This window comes from Lonchura striata, chromosome 4, assembly GCF_046129695.1.
Source record: "Lonchura striata isolate bLonStr1 chromosome 4, bLonStr1.mat, whole genome shotgun sequence".
Lineage (NCBI taxonomy): Eukaryota > Metazoa > Chordata > Aves > Passeriformes > Estrildidae > Lonchura > Lonchura striata.
Window position 1 is genome coordinate 8,668,142 of NC_134606.1, and position 23,134 is coordinate 8,691,275.

The window sequence follows — 23,134 nt, forward strand, 5'->3', positions numbered from 1 at the left end:
TCAAAACCAAAAAACAAATGGAAATATGTTTCATGTTTTTAAATGAAAAAAAAAAATTAATCACATGAAAAATTGACACAGTCACAATAAATTAATATCTAATAAAATAAAGTATTGACTTGAAAGGCACGTAATTAAACACTTTGCCAAAAAAAAAGAACAGAAAGGCTGCTCATGCAACAAACACTTGCACGGATTTGAAGAACTTTAAGAAATGATGACATGCAATGATTTTGTGGGAAGACTTTTAAATCTTACGTTTCAGAACTCAGACTCATCCCCACAAGCAGAGGAAGATGAAAATCTGCAGTCAGACAGGCTACTCTCTACAAACCTTACACCTCCCTCCTGGAGCATCTGCTACTGGCCACACTCAGTGCTAATGGACCAGATGGAAGCGGGATCCAATTCCCCTTAGAAATATCTACATTCCCAACACTGAAGCATGATTAATTTATTTTCTGATACTACTAACACTACCTGTTGTTTAATTGTGCCCTGTTTCCTCACAGAAGCCCACAGATTCCAGTGGACAGAATTCCTATTGTCATGTAAGGAAGAAACAAGATTATTAGCTTATTGTAATATTTTGTAGAATTTTCCCTTTTTAAATTTTTTTTGAAGCTGCACCTATGTGTATTCCTAATGTTGTAATATTAAAGTTAGAGCTCAGGTTACATCATGACTGAATAGATGCTACTTGCATTAACTTTAAGCTACCTCTTTCAGTGTTTTCATTATAAAGACCCAATTATTTTAACATTTTAACCATAAAAATTCAGCTAGCCTGTGAAATGGGTTTTCTCAGCAGCTACATCACAAAGAGAGGAAACTGAACAGATGGCTAATTAAAGATAACAGAATTTTTGCATGTATCCAAAATGTTTGAAAACATACAAATCTAAAAGGTGACCTACAAAAGGGTTTTATAAATGAAATATATTTATTTGTGTTCAGTGTCTGACATACAGGAAGAGTGAAAAACCTGCTAAACCATGCATGTCCTTTTTGGCTGTGATATTTCAGCATTTTAAATGTATTTGGCTCTTTCTATAAAGAATAAATTAGTCTGATTTGCTCTGGCTCACTGAGAATGAAGTGTTCAGGTAATAGCTCACCATCTTGTGGATACATGCAAAATATTGCTTTGGCTGCTTGAGAAAAGTGATGATTTTTCTAAGTTACAGATTGTATAGAAATTTAATGTTATTTGGCTACTTTGGGAGGCCAAGAGCTACATATTAGACAACAGCTATGGAGGGTGCAATGTGACCTCAGAAGTTTCCTTCTGATACAGAAACAAAAGCATTTGTCTATGAAACAACCATCTTATTCTCTCAAGCAGAATCCAAAACTTATCTTTTCCTTGTGGTTCAATTTCTCCAGTATCAGGCGAAAGATAAAAGTTAACCATTTTGCTAGAGTTAATACATTAAGAAAGTTTGGACACATACTGAGTAGGAATTGTGGGCAGAATACCAGAGCAAAAAGCATTTATTTGAAAATCCTGGTTAACTGCTAGAGAAGAGACATGAGAAAACACAGTTCTTTAACTCCTGAAGAAACAGATAAATGGATGTAAGTTTTATGCCCCAAATTAAAGAAGATTAACACAGAGAACAGCAGCACTAAGAATTTCACTTACTTTATTTTTATGGAACTATGACACAATCAGGAAGTTGGGTTTATTAATATGCCCTTCTGTATGAATCTGAGACATTATAAGCAGTTTATAAAGTAATAATTATTGAATCCCTACACACCTTATAAAAATGCTGTTAGATTCTTGTGTTATACTAAAACTGAAAGCCACTTTCAATAAATGAATAATTTCTTGGGAACAATAAGAGCTGTTTCTAACTAATTTAGCTATCTGTAGAAGTAAGTTGTATTTACAGCTCACCAGCACAGAAAATCATTAGTTTCATTAAGGTGTTCCTTGAGGAAGACATACAAAACTCCAACATCCACTGCTATTGAAAAGCAGCTGGGAGCAACCAAGAAAATAAATAATTTGCTTTTATTTTCTGGTAGTTTCTCCTTTTCAGCTTACTCATTTATATTTGGCCTGTGGTTGAACCTGTCTCTTTAACTGGGAAATGCTGAGAAGTAAAGCTCTGTGTTTGTGGCACAAGTCCAGTCCTGAAGGAGCAATAATTTCATGCAAAAGCAGAATTGGTGGAGTCACACCAAATTACTCAATAGTTCTGTGGACTTGTTAAAATTCATGTGCATGTTGTTGAGACCCTGAGAAGTCCATGTAATACCAGGTAGACTTTGGGTAATATCAGTGCTTCTTCAGCTTACAAAATGATAATACGAACAAAGAATGCTATAGGGAGCAATTCTTCTACAATTTGACAGCACCCTTGTTTCTCACCAAGTTTCCATGTGACCCTCATTGCAGTGATGTTTCAAACACAGAAAAGAGCTACAACCATCTGAGTTCACCAAGTTCACCTTTGCACTCTCATCAATTCCATAAATCTCTCTTTTAGCTGCTACTGTACGCCTTGATCTCATTTCAAAAGTTTCTCTGCTATCATCTGCCTGCAGGAAGCATTGTGAGGAGGCTTTGCGGATTGCATCAGATGGGTAAAAGCTGGCACTTCAATAATTTATGCTAGCAGCACATTTTCAGTGAGCAACTTGGCCAGCAGCAGCAGAACATCTTAAGAAAGATCTAGGTAATACAGTAGAAGTCTGAACAATTTTGATTTCTAGTCAGCACCACAGAAAATGCAGAGATATTAACACTCATGCCAGTAGTCAACCCATACTGTAGATCTGTATCATATATATTACATTTAATACTATTTTTCCTGATTTATGTAAAATTGTCTCCAAGTAATTGGCTTGTTATTGTCAACTGCATAAGCTGCTAGTCTAGTATTTGAATTAGAAGATAAAGAAACATAAAGAGAAAATGGGACTGGGAGTTGACAGAATTATCAGTCACCGTGGAGAACACCTCTCTGATGAAGCATCATGAAAATGTAACTTGATCACCTTTCCTGACTTCCAAATACAGTATCATATGTGCAAACAATAACTGAAAATCTACTGACTGCTAGTTACACAAAAATGAAGCTTCACACTATTAGATCAGAGCTTGCTCAGTGCTGAACAGCCTCCAGGACAGGAACAATTAATGCAGTGTTGAGAGTGAAGACTGCAAACATACCTGCAAACTAACACTAAAAACTGTAAGACCTTATTTGGAATTATTTTTTCCTCTATTTCTAAGGTAAGGAAGACAAAATGTTAGTCAAAACTTAGCTATGCTTAATAGGATACTGTCTCCCAGGGTAAATTATCATAATCACTTCTAAAGCATGTAAAAATGATATTTCTCTTTGATATGCTGTTCAAAGTGAAAACCCTGTTTCCAAAATTAGAAATTCTAACAGGGAAATAAAGATACTTACAGGAGTATGAAGATAGAGGAAAAGATAGTAGCGTGCTATCTTTGGAATGAATATGATCTCATGGAGTGATAATAGGAGATTGATTATATTTCTCATTTTGGAGGAGCTACTGTACATTCCCACTGTTACAATAGCACCAATTATGTCCACACTTCCTTTCAACAATATTTTTCAAAAGGCTTTATAAAGGATGTTAGAATCATTATCCTGACCTGACTGATAAGAAAACCAAGAAACAGACCACTGAAAAAATAACTAACTGTATGTCACCTGGCAGACAAGCAGAAACACAGTATTTCAAGTTTCAGTCCTATATTCTTTTGGCAAGATCCTTCTGATGTTTTCAAATGCCACTGTACAAGCAGGGAAGTGTCCACAGAATTTACAAAGGCATTGACTGTGATTTTCTGACAAGCCTGGTCTGTAAGTACCTACTAAATATTACAGTAAGGAGCCATTATTGACTCCTAAAACACTCCCCTCTAGCAAAGCCATCCAGTTGTTAATGGCTGGCAGAAGCTCAAAACCCCTGTTTAAAACAGTCTATCCTTTTTAAATGCCCTTGCAGTGTTGGTTTTTCCCAGCTGTGACATTTATGATAGGAACAAGCAGGATAGGCAGTGATATTTTTCTGTTATCTGGTGTAGCTACTCCCCTATGCTTTCACAACACCAGGAATTTCAACATGTACAGCTCAAATACTTCCCCATGTCTGTTACCTCCTTAGTCATTTGGTGACATTACTTCTTTAAAAGAAATAATTTTAAGAAAGAAAAACCCAAGTAAAATTTTCTGTCAAGAGAAAAAACATTCACAAGTCTCATCAGACATGATATTAGTAGCAAAAAAACTTTGGCTTTCTCAGAATTACAAGAAACAGGCAGTTGCTGAACCTAAAGAAGATCCGTGTGCCAGGCAGGAACTACAGAATGTAGTATGTTCTTTGCCCTTGCACCACCTCCACTTGCCTCCTCCACTAAAAGCTGTTGGCTGCTCCTCTATCACTCATCTAACTCAGTAGTGCCTGCTGCTGCTACAGAAATTTTCATCCATGCCACAGCTGACAGATTCTGGGCTCTTCATTCAACTCAGGTAGAAAAATGAATTATAATCAGGGCTGACAATCTGCCTGAAAATGTACAATGTAATATGTGATAGTGCATCATCCAACATTTAATACATAAATGTATCATTGTCTGAATGAAGGCAGGATCTCCACCAAAGAACAATTTCCCTTTTCACATTTGAACTAGTGGGCAACTTTTTTTTTTTTTTAATAGTTCAATGGTATTTTGCTTAAAAAGTTGCAAGAACATTTAAGAGCCACTCAGAAGGTGTTCTATTTTTAGCATAGGAATGAGTCCAACTACTTTTAATGCAACAAATTGAACTTTTATTCGTAATTAGAAATTGTATTTTCAAACACTGATCAAGTAAGACAACAGTGCTGTGCGTAAACAATACACACACTAACACACACAAAGTACTTCTAGGGTTAGATAATACCATAACTGCCAAGTATATTCAGAAGGACAAAACCTATTTCTTTGTACTGAGCTACACACCCAGAGAAGTCCTCAATGCATGATTTCTATAGCTAAATTGTTATCATCCTTTCTAGATGACAACAGAAACATTGATGTTCTGCCCTACTTGCACTACTCTGCTTTTGTCTGAACTTTACTGCACCAATCTATGTTCTAGTGGATGATTTGTTCCAAAGTCTTTGCATTACTAGAGATGAGAAACCAGTTATTTGGGTTTTTTTTTCTACATGTTTGATTTGAAAGTCTATTTCTATTGCAGCAAATAATAATGATCACTGGCTATCTGGACCAACTTCTCCACAGGAAAAGTAGATTTCATTATTTCTGCTACTGACATAAAGCTCTTTGAGGACATTCTGTGATCTCACACCCAACTCTGAGCAGTCACAACAGAAGAGAATCATGATGACTGAGTTTTTCTTTAAAGAAAAGCCATCTATACAAGAATAAAAAAATGTTCATTTATTTTGCTTCAGCACTGGTTTCCTGATTCCTGTTTTTTTCCCCAGCCCATTGAATGTTCAATTCCCACTGTACAATACACTCAAATACAGGAAGGATATGATCAGTGGGCTTGATTTCAAAGGTGCAGAACTACCACTGAATTAGATCTGACCAAGTTTAAATGACCCTGGAACATTTCAACGTCTTGGGGTGCATTTACAGATCCAGCCATTTAAGCACAAAGATGTAACTTTAAAGGTATAAAACCATTCCACATGTCCTTGCTTGTTAAAAGATTCAGAGGTACACATGGTAGTTCTAGAGCTGCTTAAAATGCCAGAAACACATCATTTCAACTAATTTTGTTTTGAAGGCAAGCAGTTTTGCATTCTTTCATTACTAACCTGGCTGTTAAAGTTGGAGAAATGACAATAGAGGCAAAAATCTTCACCATAGCCATTTTACAAAGATCAGCTGCAGAGCCTATGAAAGAAAGTGACCTGTTTTTAATTTAAAGCATGCAAAAGGAAAATGTTCTTCTTGGAACTATGGCATAGGAACAAAAAATATCAGAAGATTCTGAATTACAAGAATTTTCAAAACTAGCAGATCCAATTAATGCAATATGTGAAACAGATTATAAGACTAATAAATAACAGAGGAAGTAATTACATGTTAATTTAAACTAGAAAATAACAATATGAAATCATGTGTTAATTAAAGGTTCATTTGTCATTCATGACTATACATTGAAAAATTGCTTTCTCTAAAAAAGGTATAAAATTATCTATCTCTAAGCTTTAATTAAAATTTATCTATTAATCAATTAAAGTTTAATGTCACAAAAGGTCAGAACATTGTTTCAGTGCTGCATTTCAATTTGGAGTCTTAATTTTGCACTTTTTCATATTTCCATGTATATGTAAAACCTATTCATTGCATTACAGTGTTAAGAGCAATGGTGCATAAAACAGCGTCATGTCATAGAAAAAATGACACATTTCTGGCCATCAAGCAGCAGAATAATTCTCCAGGCCTGCAGCTTGGTGAAGGTCTTTGTTCTGATCCAAACATTTTACACAAAAGATTTATCTGATAAAATATAGAAACAATCCTTTGAGTAAAGAGTGGAAGCCATAATCCTCCTTGACCCACTAAATGTCCTAGATCATGGTCATTTTTGTACAACCCTGTAACTCAATGAATTTTGAATTTTTTCTGACATTTCAGAACAGTAGCAGAGAACAGCCAGGTAGCCAAGTGACAAGGGTACTCTGCTGAGAGGCAATCAGAGAATTGCAGAAATCTCCAATCAGAAGGGACCCATAGAGATCATCAAGTCCAACACCCCAACTCCTTGCTCATAGCACGACTCTAAATCTGAACCATATGACTGAGAGCATTGTCCAAACACTCCTTGAACTCTGTCAGGCTTGATGCTGTGACCACTACCCTGGGGAGACTGTTCCAGTGCCCAGCCACCCTCTGGGTGAAGAGCCTTTTCCTGATATCCAGCACAAACCTCCCTGACACAGCTTCATGCCATTCCCTCAGGTCCTACAGCTGTCACTGGAAAAAGGAGCTCAGCACCTCCCCCTCCTTTTCCCCCCTTGAGGAACCTGCAGACTGTGATGGAGTCACCCCACAGCCTCTTCTCCAGGCTGAACAACACAAGGGACCTCAGCTGCTCCTTCTAAGTCTTGTCCTCAACACCTTTCACTATCTTGGTGACTCTCCTCTGGACACTGACAATTTGATGTCCTTATATTGAGGCACCCAAAACTGCACACAGGATGTGAGGAGGGGCCACAGCAGTGCAGAGCAGAGTGGGGCAGTGACTGGCCAGTGAGGCTGTGCCTGATGTCCCCCAGGATACTGTGGGCCCTTCTGGCTAGGGAAGACGATCTAAGAGAACAAGGACAAAAGCTTAACATCTCTTCTTCCTCCACAGTCACCTATGACAAACTGCCCCCTCTGGATCCCATGCTGAGACTCTCTTTTGCTCATGAACTGTACCCAGTGCAGACCCTCAGCTGATGATGGAGGCGGTAATGTCTGACTGTGGATTTGGCCTCAAACACCTGTCTTGTTTTCCTGTTCAAATGATGTGTCAAATTATTCAACACATTGCAAAAAGGGACAACTAATATAATAGGTAAGAAAGGATGTTTCAGCAAAGGTCAGGTAAATATCTTCTTAGTGATTGTGAGGATAAAACTATACTGAGCATTTAGTCAGTCACAAAAGATATGTTCTGGATACATTCTTTCTGAAACATTGTAGAGTAATGAAATTTGAAAGGCTTCTCAAATATTTTTTTTACTGAAATATAATTTTTAGAGGTATCCTATTTTAAAAAGAAAATAATTATAAATAATTAAAGATAAAATGAACTGTTTGCTCTACAGGAATAAGGTACAACTGAATAATAACTGAAGAATAATATGCTGTACATTGGTAAAAACGATTGAACAGGGAAATATTCAAAAAGAGAAAAAATACTATGAAAGAAGAGTGAGAAACCGAATTGTAATAATTCAAAGCTGCAATTCTACATTTCTTTCAATATTGCCATGCATCTGAAGTGTTCTGCTATCAGTTGCTGCTACCATAATCAAAATGTAAATTACTTAAATCAATTAGACTCTTAGGTATAACTAAAAAATACATATTAAATGCAGTTTAGTACACTAAATGTGATAAAAGGTTTTATAATTTATAAAGTTTTTATGGTCTTCAAATATTATCTTATAGCTGAAATCTTAAAATTAAAACATCATGGTAGTCTAGAATGAATTTTTTAAATAAAATTTGGGAATAGAGAATATTTTAGAGTTTTTAATCCTTGCTTCACCACACCTTCTAATATTACATTTTGAGTAACAATTACGTTATTTTTCATCAGATTTGTCCTCCAGTATCACTTGAACTGACAGTGAAATCTGACAATCTTATTATTGTAGGTATATAGAAGTGAGTGTTCCATAGACAGTCCTGTGACAACCTTCCTCCATCTCTTGGGACAGATGGACACAGCAAATGCTGCTCAGAGAGCTGGGTCTCTTCATTAGTGCTACACTGTGTGCTCTGCAGGACTCTCAGAATGAGAATTAGAATTCTAGCTCTCTAGGTACCTTTGCAGAGACAGTACTCAAAGACTGTCAAACATGACATAAATACTTAAGTAATTTTTAAAATTAAACATTAAATGAATAATATTTGGATAGGAAAGTGGTATTTCCAAAAGGAAAGTTCAAATAACTTTAGGAGGAGTATGCCATCACCAGGTCTAGAAAGCACTTTTTCCTTGCCTGTAAATTGTACACTTCCAGGGTAACTTAAAGAAAACTCTGTCAGCATCATGCAATTAAAAAAAACAATTCTTCTAAGGAACATGAAGGTAGGAGGCATCTCAGTCTTGGGCTGACAGCTCAGGTTTTTTTCCCCTTTGGGTGACTAAATCCTGTACACACCTGAGCCCCAAGTGACTTGACCAGAGTATGTTATTGCATCAGATTGACTAACATGTGAGCACAAAATTCTGACTTTTACATTTCCAATCTATATGTTAAATATTCTTCTGTGGAAAAAACCACCTTTTTTCTTGCCCTCCACAGAATTAAGTTTGAAATTTCTGCAAAGAATGAGCTGGATTTCCGAACAAATAATAACAATGCACAATTATTGTAACATTTTGTATTTCTGAAACAAAAGCTACCTGGCAAAATAAAAGCTGGAATCTGTAAGGAACAGAATCAGAGAAAGCCTTCTGGAGTAATGGACTATAAAAACTAGAAAGGAAAGTGTTTAAAGAAACAATGCACCTGAAGAACAGAATTCTAGATATTCTGTCTATAGGTAGTTTGTATCAATACCTACATTTAACTATCACAGAGCACTCTAGTGTATTAGAACATTTATACTGTTGCTGTTATTATCATTATTATTGCTATATTATTCTGTTTACTGGCAATTTCCAAGATAGATGGAATATATAATTTTAACTTCTTTTTCACAGTAAAACTTACGCCTACTCTAGTAGACTACTGTATTTCTTCAGAGATTATCAGAGTTGTTGCCCACTAAAGGCAAGCAGGGATAGAGACAGGTGGGTAGACAGGAAGGTAGGGAGGCAGATATTTACCTTGAACAACAAAATTTACAGCCTGCCTCTCTGCTTGAGTGCGCAGCTTGTAATCCTGTGCATTGATATTGGCCAGTGGCCTTTTGCGTCCCATTATGGAAACCACGTAACCTTGCAGGATTTAAATAAAAAGTACTGTTATGTGATATAGAGGGATTTAAATTAGATTTAAAAAATTCTTCTTGAAGATAATACAGATATTTGTAATTATGTGCTGCCTGAGTCACTTTAATATTTTGTCCTCTGAAAATAGTCAGAGCTTATTTAAACCTTCAACGCTTATTGTATTTTTGGTTTAAGTACTATTTAATTCAGAGGATTGGTACATATTATACAAGGAAAACTTTAGTTCTTTAAGTTGTTAAATTTTTTTTAGGAATGTCTACTGATAAAGCAGCAAACTCTCTCTGTGGGAGATGAAACTATAAATACCTAGCAGAATTAGCTATCTATTAGCAGCCATAATTAGAGCTTTCCACATAGTGAATACTTTACTTGGGAATAGTAAAGAAAAATCAATTTGTAGAATAATTAAATCAGTAATGAATATTTCCTAAAAATTTAAAACAGTTTTTTTGGGGGGAAGAAAAGTTATCTTTTTTTTCCCCGTTTTCTTTATATAGTATTTCTGTGTTCCTTTTACAGCCAAACTTCCTCAACTCTAGTGTGGTGGGATTTTTTAGTTTAAAAGAAATATAAAAACACAGTTAAGGCTTTATGTTAGGCCTAATGACATATTTTCCTAAAGAAACCCCCTTTGGAGGGCAAGTGAGAGGAGTTGAGATAGGAAAAGAGATGTGAGGTTCCTCTTGTCAAAATAACACACACAAAACTTAGCTTATCTTCAAAAATAAACTTCTATTCTTATTTTAAGAAAAATGAAAAACCATCCATGTTAAAAATACATCTTGAAAAAATTTTTCTTTATATTTCTGATCACCTTGACTACCCATGAATTGTCGTTAGATACCATGGAAATTCAGATTGAATTTCCATGTCCTCTGCTGTACAAGCACAAGTGGTGAGGAGACCTCTTCAAACAAAAAGTTATCACCTTATTATGGACAACATATACCCACGCTTGTGTGCAGAGGATGAATTAATTCAGCTTTCTGTGTATTAGTGCATTTCCAGGAGTGCTGATACCAGTTTTGAAACAAGAAACAGAACTATCTGGAAATTAGGGTATTCTTTGACAAATCAGGCTCCCCAGTTTAACTAACACTTTCCATGAAGAACACTATTTAAAGATGGAATTCTTGAAAAATTGTATTCTTAGGTAAAATTAAATTTACTGTAATATCCTTATTCCTGTGAGGCATGACTCCACATTACTGAGCAGTATTCCCAAACAAACACCATCATTTGTGTAACAGTGGCAGAGAAGGTGCCTGGTGTCAATGATTAATCTGCAAATCCATGCCTGAATGAGGCCTTAATGTGGTCTTTTCAATATGTCAATAATTTAATAAAAAACAACAGCAGTATAGTAATATATACACTAACAAATATCTTCCTCATAATAGAATTATTCATATGCTTATAATGTCTACATGCAATATCATTCATAAAACTTAAAAAATATTAATCAGAAGGGTACTGCTCACCTTTGAACTTCAGATAAGTTGAGAAAATGAGCCCAATAGGTTGGAATGCTTTTGTTGAGAAGTTAGAATCCAAGGTGGATTAACAAGAAAAATATTAAATAATATTGATCTGCTGCAGATTTCTAAAGTTTGTACAACCTAAACAGATTGTTCTTCTACCATTAGTGGTTAAAAATGGTTGATAGGCAGGAGTGTAAGAAGGAGTAAGAAGTAATTAGACAAGTGTGTTTCAATGACTTTAGAACATTAATCATGACATTCCTGTCTACTGAACTCATAAACCAGATTCTCTTGCGCAGAAGTCTGTTTATTGAAATTCATTCACTTATAAGAAAAGAATGCTAAGTTATTGTAAATATATAATAAATATATAATAAATGTGTAATGTTTTACTAGGTATGTTATGTTTGGCTTAATTACAGCTAAAAATGGATGTTTGGTTAACTTCACTTTTCTCGAGCAATATTAATAAACAACAGAATGCAAATGTGTGACACAATGACAGTTCATACTTATAGTAGACTTTGAGACCCTACAAAGTACAAAAAATGAATACTATCAATTTTCATAACTAGAAGTGAATTATGTGTCCTTGTCATTGCACTCACCCATACAGTGATGGGTAATATTATATTGCAAATTTACTATTTATTTCTAAAATAGTCTTAGTACTGCATGCCCTATTAAGAAACAAAATAACTCAATTTTGAAAGTTCTGCTAATTAGCTTTTAAAAGACAATATTACAAGCAGCTATATTTTCTCTTCTCAAATTACTGCACTCCTAGGATTCACTAAATATAAATTAATTTGTAGATTAAAAACAAATTTGGTGGAAGAAGAGTTTGCAGCTGCTGGCTCCAGAAACACTCTGTGCACATCTGTCACTACAGCTACCACCTGAAGTTCAAGAACATAAATTCTGATTGATGCATAGAAAAAAAATGAGTCTAAAAAAATTGGCTGTGTAAATTGACTGAACTTCCACGGTCCAGCAGCCATGGACCCAATTTATTAGGTAGAAGATTCCTTGGGCTTTCTTTCTGTTGGAGTACATTATATGTCAAAATGATGCAGTGTAATTTGACATTAAGTGGGGTTCATTCTGAGAACAGATGTCTTATTCTGTTAGCATCTTTCTTAGAAAAGGCAGACTTAACCAGCTCCTTGTAGGGCTAAACAGAAAAAAAACCCCAAACCTGATTCACCAAGAAAGGATAGTCCATCTTTTTTTGTTGTCCTGTAACTATCTGAATTTGGATCAAGTTGAATCTTTGTCTTCACCACTGTCACACAGTGCAGATCAGTAAACAAAATCTGGTCACAGACTTTGGATTACCTTTACTCCGGCACTGTTCAATGGTTTTCTTTGTAAATTCATGTACTTTCTTGTATTTTTGCATAAAACTCTCTATAAATTGACTGGCTTGAACAGGAGTAACTCCCAAGCAGTCAGCAAGACGTTCTTTACCTGGTGGCACAGAAATCATCTCCATTATGTAATAAAGCAGACCAGAAAACAACGACATACAATAGCACTGTTTCATGCATAATTAGTGGAATTACTTAACTTTACTTACCTCTATGAAATAGGATGGATCTGATACACTACAATCACATTGCAACAAAATAAATGTTTAACCCTGAGCTTCAATGTTTTACTGAAGTTACTGGATTAAGTATATAATTACTAAGAAGTATATAAGAAGCATGCAATTAAGAAATTCCTAGTTATAATTTATACCTATAAGGTGGTTGAAATCTCTTTTGTTCACAGAGCAATGCGGTTGCTTTAAGTATTATTTTACCAGTTCAGTGTTGCAATCTCCAAACTTTGAAGAGCAGATAAAGACTTGAAATTAACTTAAAATAAATACAAATATAATGAAGATCTAAAAAGGGATGGAGATGCTGGAGTTTAGCTAGAAGCTTTAGAGTTCAGCCTGAATTTAGAAAGGATGTTTGGAGTCTGGGTCCCACAGATTTCAAACAGTCTTAGGCTCAGTAGAAATTTGGGTCCAAGTTTTGAGATAAAAGGGTTGGAACAAGAAAAAAAATAGAAAAAGAAAAAAACAGAAAAAGTGTTCCAACAGAGAGAGAAAAGAATAATAGCTTTTCTACAGGATATAGGTGCACAATATCTGTTATGCTGGATCTAAGAGCATTTATAAGAAAAGGTGGGAAAAACCTGAAGATATTACAAAGTGTGAAAATATAAACTAAGAGCTACAATTTAAACCTACTTATAAATCAAACAGTTCCAGTAAAAATAAAACATACATCAACATTCATTCATTCATATGAAGCTTGAAAGACAGATATATTTATGTCAGCTGCACAGCAACACAGAACCAGCACTGTCTGCAAAGAACATAAGCTGAGAGGAGACATCTAAAGGCACCAAAGGCATGGAATAGTCATTGTCACAGTAAGACTGTCAAGGAAAATTGTCTAGCACATTAAAAAGAGAGAGGATTTCAGCCATCTAAATGCCATCACTGTCAGGCTGATGTGCATTTCAGAACAATTATTGTAGCATTTTGTTCTCAGTCACACCAGGATCTGCACTGAGCAAGAACATCAGTCTAGACAAGGTGCTAGAGAAAGAAATTCACATAGACATCCAGGATGACATTTGCTGAGCTATTATAGATCTGTACTCTTTTTTCTGACATCTTATTTTCTTCCTGGGTCAGCAAATGACAAATCTATTTGATAAAGCACACATTGCTAACAGCTAGGAGACTACTGTAGCTTCCTTAGAGAACTGTAACATCTAAGTTTGTCCATGTTATCCATTTAAAGAACAATTAATATACAGAACAATTGCATAAAATACTAGGAAAATTAAAGCACAATATTAGCAAGGCCATCTGAAAGGTCCCAGGGAAATGCAGTTCCTGGGAAGCAAAAAGAGGGGAATGAACAGCCACGTAATTGTGTCAGATCGTGCTCTCCATTCTGCATCATCTTTCAAAAATGAAAATAGCATTACTTGTAATTTAAACACTGATAGCCCTCTGTGTCAGTCCAGGGCTTGAACATACTGCCATTGCATAGAAGGAATTCCTTATTTTACAGAAGTTAAGTTGCCTGTGTTTTAGTTCTACAAGATGACTAAGGCAGAAGCAAGTGAATTGAACTGCTCCAAACCAACCAAAAATACTTATAGAATGTCCTGAGCTGGAAGGGACCCACAAGGATCAACTCCTGGACCCGCACAGAACACCTCAAGAGTCACACCATGTGCCTGAGAGTGTTGTCCAAATGCTTCTTGAACTCTTGTCAGGCTTGGGGCTGTGACCACTGCCCCAAGGAGGCCTGTTCTAGGGACCAGCCACCCCTCTGGGTGAAAACTTTTTCCTAATAACCAATCTTCTTTTTCCTTTATTATCCTTCAAAATTAAAGAAAATACCTTGAAAGTATGAACCAAATGCAACTTAAGAAAACAGAACATACAACCTAAGAAAATAAAAAGAAAATAAAAAGATTACTATTTACTACATTAAAGGTTTTTATTAGCTCCTGTAAGCATAATACAGGCAAGCTCCTCAGGGAGTGTTTTTGTAGTTTTCAAGCCTAAAAGAAGTATTACTCACACTCTTCAGTTGTATAAAAATGTTTCATTTATGAAAAGTGAGCTGTCTTTTGAAGGAAGACAAACTGTGGGTGGAATTCAGTCCATCAATTTTAGGTATCTAACAATTACTTTTTGTCAGCCCAGTTTCCATCTAAGTGGTTTCATGATATAATTTCATGTCTTAATCAGGATCTGATCACACTTCTAATGAACTGGAAACTTCATATTATCTTTGAGGTGCTTCAACTGCCCTTGTTTGAGAGAGAGGGACACAAAGCAAACAAGTAAATGGAGACACACATCAAGAACTGCTGCTCTGAAATCTTTAGTGCCTGGTTCAGAGCAAGTGAGGGAGTGCCAATACTGTACTTAAATGTAAAGATTCAAGCTCTCTATAGATCAGTAGACAGACACAGGCTTCACTGAGCCCCAAGAACTGAGGCATTTCTGACTATATACAGAACCACAGGGCATTCAACTGGTGGTGATTCATCTGACTACATCTGGTACCTGCCTGTCCCACCCACAGTGGAAGAGATAGGAAATGTGTAGCATTTGCATGGACCAAAGGGCAGGGGTCACAATGCTGGCATTTTGTAAAATAACCCAGTGATGAAACCATTCAGGTGGGAAATGGAAGATTTTATTCCAGTCTCAGCATAGACAGGTCTAAATTTACAGTGTAAGGTACCAGTGTTGGGCTTTTTAAATATAGACTTTAAACACAGAAGTTTCAAATGCAAAACAGCTTAACATAAAAACACAGATGTGTATGCATATACACACACACACACACACCCCTAAACATAAAATAGATATTTAAGACAGCTGAATTTGATGCATTTCTTCCCAACTGAATACCATAAATGATAAATGGAATACTCTGGCTGATTCTGCCTTTGGTTCAAGGACTCAGTGTAGAAGATAGCTTAGAAAGCATTCACAACCAGGAACTCGAGATATAGCATTAAGTGTTTCCAAGTTACATAAAGCTTGCAGTCCAGGGCTCTCATTTCCTCAATGACTTTTTCAAGAACTCATGCTCTGTAGAGAAAGTTAGCCAGCTGCTCACTGAAACCAATTCACAACAGCTTCTAGGCTGATGACATACATGCAGCTATCTCCCCAGAAAAGGTAACTCCAGGCATGTATGAAGCATAAGGAGAGTTGGGCATCATTTAGAAATAGCTTTTGGAAAGTGTGAAGAACATCTTGACTTATCTAGGACCTGGTCAGGACTTGGGCAGAATGGGCAACCGTATTTTTGCAAGTTTTCTGCAGTTGTGAAGAAATGGCAGAAACATTAAGACTCAAAGTAAGGGAACACTTTTACACTGAAGGTGAGCAAGCACTGACACAGGTTCCCCAGAAAGGCTGCGGAGCCTTGAAGAGCCCTTTCTCCAGCCTTGAAGATGCTGAATATCTGGACACAGTCCTGGGCAAACAGCCCTGCTTGAACAGGGGGCTGGATCTGATGACCTCCAGAGGTCCCTTCCAATCCCTGCCATTCTCTGATTCTATAAATGTTATTTAAAACAATATTGGAGATTTTTAAAATTTCATTGCAGTTATTCTCATCTCTGTCTATATACTGAGAGAATCCAAAGTCCACTCAAAATTAGATATATGCTTCAGTGATATCAGCAGTAAATAAATACAGAATCAGACAATCTTTGTATATGTAACTACATTAATTTAATAATTCTTATACTAAGTAGATAATTTAATAATCCTGGATAAAAATATAAATGCAATACTCTGACAAACTTTTACTCACCTTTAGAAAGTCAATCTACTTATATAAATTATGAATAAAGTATAAATTTACAGTAGCTGGTTTTTTTTTCTAAAAATGCCTACCTGCTCCATAAACCACCGAGTAAACTATACGCTTTGCTTGCTCTCTATCAGCATGTTTCACTTGTTCACTTGGAATCCCTTTCCTAAACAAACAAACAAAAATCACACCTTTTCAGTTAAACTAAGTTGTTATCCCCACAGTAAACTAATTTAAAGTCAATAATCATTTAATAACTACAAAATTGGAAGATATGAATAGACGTACTTAAGGGCTTTTGTTGTCAGCCAGGAATCACAACTTCTTTACAAATTTTCATACTGATAGTCCATAGTAAATTAAATTATTTATTTTAATTTTAATCTTCTCCTTTCCTTTTCAATTAAATTCTTGGTTAGGAAAAATCCTACTACTATATTACTAGTTTTTCAGATTGAGGCAAATTTAATAGTGGCTCATGATAAAAATTAATTATTTCCAGCAGCAGCTTTTCTTGAAGATGTGAGGGTCTAGAGACTCAAAGCATAGATCTGACCTAAAGCTTGTTTAAATAAGACTATTATCAGGGCTTCACAAATAGAAATATCCAACCTTTTTTCAACAAATGACATAGAAGCAAGCACTGCCTGCTCCATATGCCTCCACAATAGCAAGGCTCCATAAAACAGCAGCAGTAGCTGATTCTGGACTCAAGAGTGCATCCAGATTACTCCCAGCCAAGTGTCCTCCTTCCTAGTTCCCATTCTTTCACAACTGACATATAACAGTCCTACAAAAATGCTAATAAATTTAACATTGTGAAAAATGAAAAGCTATGACTTTGCAATCATCAAGTATGTGCCACTTATAGTTTTCCTTATCAAAATACAGCTTCAGAAAGAATACTGAAATTATTAACAACTGAAAGCACTGAATAATATTGATCATTTGGTTTCAATGGAAGGGTCTTGGGGGAAATTATATGCTCATTCTCTGAAAACCATACCTACAAAAATTAAAATTGAATCATGGAGATTAATTGCTATCAGAGATACTTGATGATATCTGCACCACTTGGGAGAAAGTCTTCCCATGAAACTGTCAATCTTTTTCATGAGTCTGGTTGCATTTTTAAAACCAAAGTTTTCTATGTTTGCTATGAAAGCTTTTTTGTCTGAAATTTGTTGTGAAGGTTTTACCTGAGAAGGTTTAAGAAAATGCATCTTCTTCAAGGAAAGTCTTTCACCACTATTAAGATATTCAAACTTACAGAAAATCAGCACATTTTTGCTTGCATACCTCATACACTGATTTTAGCCAAGCCTATGCTCAGTGCTGGTATAATTAGGCATGCTGAATGACAAACAGGCAGACATTGGATGAAGTCAGATTTAAGCAAGTCTTTACAGCACTACAGATTTTTGAAGAGGAAAAATAAAACCTAACATAAATTCTAGCCTTCATTGGACAAAAAGTCTTTGGTTTTGCAAAAGCTCACATTGTTCCTTTGAATGGCATTAACTGCTCAAAGATGAAACAAAACTTTTCACTGCTCAGTTTAGTTGAGAAACAAGAATAATTTAATAGTGTTTCCACCTGTAATGAAGACTTTTCCCACTTAGTCATTCTGCAAGTTTGAGACTCTTACAATTTACTTTCTTAGCTGTGGCAGGTCAAAAGTTCATGGATCTTTTGAATACAGTAGGTTGAGATTCCCAGTTGTACCTGAATATAAGGACAAAGTGGCAATAGGAGCTAATAGGTACAGAATTAGGAAACTAGACATCATTAAGGATTTCCTGAAACAATCTCCAGCAGAAAGACTGCAGGAATTTCCTGAAGAACCTGGCAGGGAACTACACAGACACTTGAGAAAGTGTTGATCCCAAGGGAAAATAGAATCTGGTAAGAGAGCAAATATCACTTGAGGACCTTTCTGACATGGAACACTAAGGTTGGGGAATGCTGAAACTGGAGAAACATTAGAAAATGTAATACTGCTTTCCTAATACTGAATAATTTGAACTAGAGGATTGGACAAGGCAAGAATGGGAGAACAGCAGCAGAATTTACTTGCAGATTTACTGAAGTCAGAGGCTAGAGACAACTGAGAGGCAATGGGTATATCAGCTGCTCACTTCTTTGGAAAAGAAGGGCTGAAACACATTGGGTGAGAACTGTGGAGACTTGTAGAGGAACACAGATATCTGTCAGACCATGCTACTGAGGGAGACACAAGGTGAGACTTCCTGGGAGGGACCGGTGGCTCTAGAGAAGTTTTAGCAGTGAAAGAAGATACTAGAACTAGATTGTGTGCACAATTAGAACTGCAGCTAGAAACTTTGATTATGCTTTTGCATTATCCAAGCTTCAGCTTGGAGGGCTGACTGGAAAAAACAGAAATAGTCTTATTGCTGTAATGATAACTGGCAGTGTCAGCAATCACAATAAAATCTTGCCTAACATAGTTATTGGTGCAGATGTACATGCATCATGTAATCATGGCAATCCAACAGTCACTTAGCATTTCCTGGTCTGTGGTTAGTCATGAAACACATGGCAAAAATTAAAAATTCAGGGCTTTATCTCAAATATTTCCTTCAATATAATGTTATAACCAAAATGGTCAATCAACACCTCAGAGCATGTTAGTGAGAAATGTGAGCACTGGACAGAGAGGCAATACATCTACCACTCTGAGTATTGGCAAATTTATATACCACATAAAAGAATACATAATTATGAGATATAAAATTGCCATATAAATCAAAACTGCTTGAGCAAACACAAGTCATTAATCATAACTATTTCTTTTGTAATAAATGCTTTTTTTCTGTTTGTATTGACAATTATTAGCTTCTACTAGAGTGTTTGATTCCTTCTGCAATTCAGAGAGGCATTCCTGCAGTTTGAGACAAAGGCTGTTTATTCCTTTAAACAATAAAATTAAAGGGGAGGTGTGCAGTTTCTCAGAACTGCAGCAGCCATGCTAGAAATCCCCAGTGGGCTTTCTGCTTTATCATGTTTCCTTTACAAACTAATTTAGGTTTGTGATAATTGATTTGTTTTAATGGTTACTGTGAGAACCTATTTCAATATAAAACCTTTATTTTGCCTTTGGACTCATCATGGAACAGCCATGATAATGATAAAAAGACATTGTTATCTGCATACTTGCATAAGAAGCTTTTAGTAAGCCATGTAGGGCGTGAAAATACTCCATGCTGAAGTGTGGTATATGGAACATAGATCTTCAGTAGAAATTCATTTTTTTAAATAAATTTGCTTATGATAAAGGAAGGTGAATGGGCATAAAGTAGTCGTAGCTGCTGGGCAGTGACACTGAGGTTGTGACTCCAGCTCACCCAGCACTGTCTGTACAGCTGGAGTAAGAAGACTGTTAATGCAATGTTACAGAAATTGGTACAGAAAAAAATGCTTAGGAGGAAAAATAATTTGCTGCAGATTTTGTTGTGGAAACAGCAAAATTTCTGAAGGCCTGCAGGCAATAAATATGCAGTTACTAGCTCTAGGATGAAATGTATTTTTCCATTTTATTACATCCTTCTCATTACTCTCAAATATGCTGGGAAAAGTTCAAGCTCATAATTAGTATTTTCATCATCTTCAAATCTCCAAATGTGCAGTATTTCACCTTCTACATTTCTGCATGAATATATTGCTAGCATTCCTTGCCTGCATACTTGTCTCAGGCTACTTCCACATTTCTGATTTGTTTGTCCTTTTCTTTGTTTAACACCAATTTGCAAGTACTTTGCCTTATAGTACTTTATTTGATAGACATCTCTTAGGCAGAATAAAGAACAGCCTTGAAAAGAACAGTGCTGGAAGACATGTTCAGGTTGGCAAATCTCAGTATCCTGGAAAGGAGTTAACAGAGCTAAACAATCTGGGAAGGTCTGTTAGGGCAGCAAACAATTTGCAGCCAAAAAATTGTAGAATATCTAACAAACACAGTGAGAGTAGAGACACAAAAAGTCTTTAAAAAGGTGGCTCTATTAAGAACTGGACTGTGTGTCTAAAAGGGACAAGCGGCCTAATTCTGAGAGTAAAAAACATGGAGAAAATTTTCTAGCATGCAGTGAAGGCTAACATGAAATTATCATTACAAAACAAAGTGAAGATATGAAACAAGAGGAGGAATATATAATTTATTACTTTTTCAAATAAAATAATTTGAATATTATAATAATTTCTCCAAAATTCACTATGCATTTTCATTTATTAATGGGGTCTAATGGACATCTCAAAGCATTTCTACTGAATTAAGTCTTAAGTCTCTAATATAGATGAACACCAAGTTTTTTTATATCCCCAAAAAATACAGCAATCATATCTGTATTTTTAACAAAGTTGACCTGTAAACTGGAATAACACATTTAATACAGAGTAGACATCTCAATGGATTAATTTTTATCTGTACAGAATACTAAAAAAACAATATGAATTTTAGTATTCAGAAATTAGTTCACACAACATAAACACATAAAAAACCCATTAAAGAGGCCAGAGGGCATAACGTATGCGCAATGGCAAAATAAAACATTGAGAACAGGTAGAAATGGGAGGAAATAAGTTTTAAAAGAACGCGATAAGACATTCCAGAATTTCTGGGAAACGTTGTGTGGTGACGGAAGCCAACTGTTTATGCACAGGAAAAGGCAGAACAAACTCCTCAAACACAATATCTGGCAGGCATGTGTTGCCTTGATCTGCATTACACTCCAGCCAAGCTAGGCTCACTCATAATAGCCACAAACCCCTGGCTGCTCTCTTGCATCTGCCAATTAATCCAAGTCCAAGCTGTGAATTGTTGATGTGGGAAATGAGATGGAGTGGCATTAAATTCATTTTATATGTGGTCATTAATGTCCAATAAATGAGTCAATATATGAGTGGTACACATTTGTTCATCTGACGGCTCTTACAGCATTTTATGTTTTCATCAGTGAACTATATAAGTCTCATTTTCCATCACCTATTGCTGTTTAATAGCAGAGGAAAGTTTTATATTCTGTAAGTTTGTGCCTGGAACTTTGTGTTGGGATATGAAACAAGTACGGACATTTTATGTAATCAGTAAAATTAGAAAAGCCCAGTTTTACAGCAGCATTACCATTGGGAAGATGATGTAGGAGGCAATTCTGAAAGTACACTTTCAGTTTAGCAGACCTTATACCTGAGGCAATCAGAATACATATAACCATGTATATGAGTATCCAAGACATGGAAAAAAACTGGCTACCTGTAACCCAGTTCACCCACTGCTAATGCAATGAGCAAGAATAAACAATTTTTTTTGAAATCTGCTGTTCCATGGCTCATGGAAAATGCTGACAAGGCTCAGGCATACTTTGTTGCAGACATTTGTAAGGTAATATGCAGAAGAGAATTTAGAATTACTTTTGCCTGGCTAATCTCTGTTACAAAATACAGAAAATGAAGAGGTTGGGAAACAGTTTCCCTGAAGACATTGTCATATCAAAATATATCATCACTTTTGTCTTGCATCAGTCAAGAGCTAGACATAAGATTACATAAAATTATACATAAGAATACATAAAATTATCCCATCTTTTTTTCATACAGAAATGTAAAATGTATGGTTTCTATGCTTACTATAACTATGAGGCATTTACACAACCATGTTCAAAACAAAAATAATGAGATTATCTTTCTTGGCATAGGAGCATGGAGACAGTAGGATAAAAAATGAAATTTTTCTAGACTGTCCAGAAGAGTAGAAATATAGCTAAGATACTTTTCTAAAAATAGGAAAGCTATCCCTCCACAGAAAGCTGTGGACTCCCCATTTCTGCAGGTGCTCACAGCCAGGCTGGATGGGCTCTGAGTATCCTTGCCTAGTGAAGGTGTCCCCTGTCCATGGTAGAGGGTTGGAATGATACAGTCTTCCAGGTCCCTCCCAACACTAACCATTGTAGGATTCTATGGAAAAAAGCATCTACAAAGACTAAAATGCAGACTATCATCTTGCCAGAAGGGAAACTACAGGTCAAGAGTAACAGAAAGATAAAATTTTCTGATGTAACCTAAGTATATATTAGTTTTTCTGTTGTATTTTTTTATCTATGTCACTTCTAAACACTTGTCATGTCTGATTCAAAAGGTTATGTCAAATGCTTGTATTTGCAATTTTATCATTACCTGGTTTGCATAAATGAGATAAAAGGTTACAGAATAACACAAAGAAACTCCTCACAGCATAGGATGCCAGATCCCTCACATCTCTTCCTCCTTAGCTGAAGGGCAATACATGTATTACATATATATACATGTATTACATATATATACATGTATTACATATATATACATGTATATTTATCCCCACCTGGCAGAGCTGTTTTCCAGCAGCCACTGCACATGCTGGAGGACCTCTGGCATGGATCTTTCATGTAAATATAGGGGTCATGTAGTCATGGGTCAGAGGGGAGAGTCACAACACACAATTCAGGAGTTTAACATTGTGTTTTATTTAGTTCAGAGGTTTTTTTAAAGTTTTTGTGTTCAACTTCTTTGAACAAAAGACTACAGCTGTCAGCTTGATGTCATCCTTCCCAGACTACAG

At 35.9% G+C, this 23,134-nt stretch overlaps 1 protein-coding gene across 1 annotated transcript in view; it reads right to left on the minus strand.

The window, feature by feature from the left end:
* Positions 1 to 23,134, minus strand: part of POLN (DNA polymerase nu) — an 85,925-nt gene that overhangs the window by 16,531 nt on the left and 46,260 nt on the right. The window contains exons 18-21 of the mRNA XM_021535632.2: positions 16,611 to 16,693; positions 12,509 to 12,640; positions 9,564 to 9,674; positions 5,824 to 5,902 (exon numbers count right to left, since the gene is read on the minus strand). Coding sequence (XP_021391307.2) covers positions 5,824 to 5,902; positions 9,564 to 9,674; positions 12,509 to 12,640; positions 16,611 to 16,693 — 405 coding nt within the window. The remainder of the gene's footprint in view (positions 1 to 5,823; positions 5,903 to 9,563; positions 9,675 to 12,508; positions 12,641 to 16,610; positions 16,694 to 23,134) is intronic.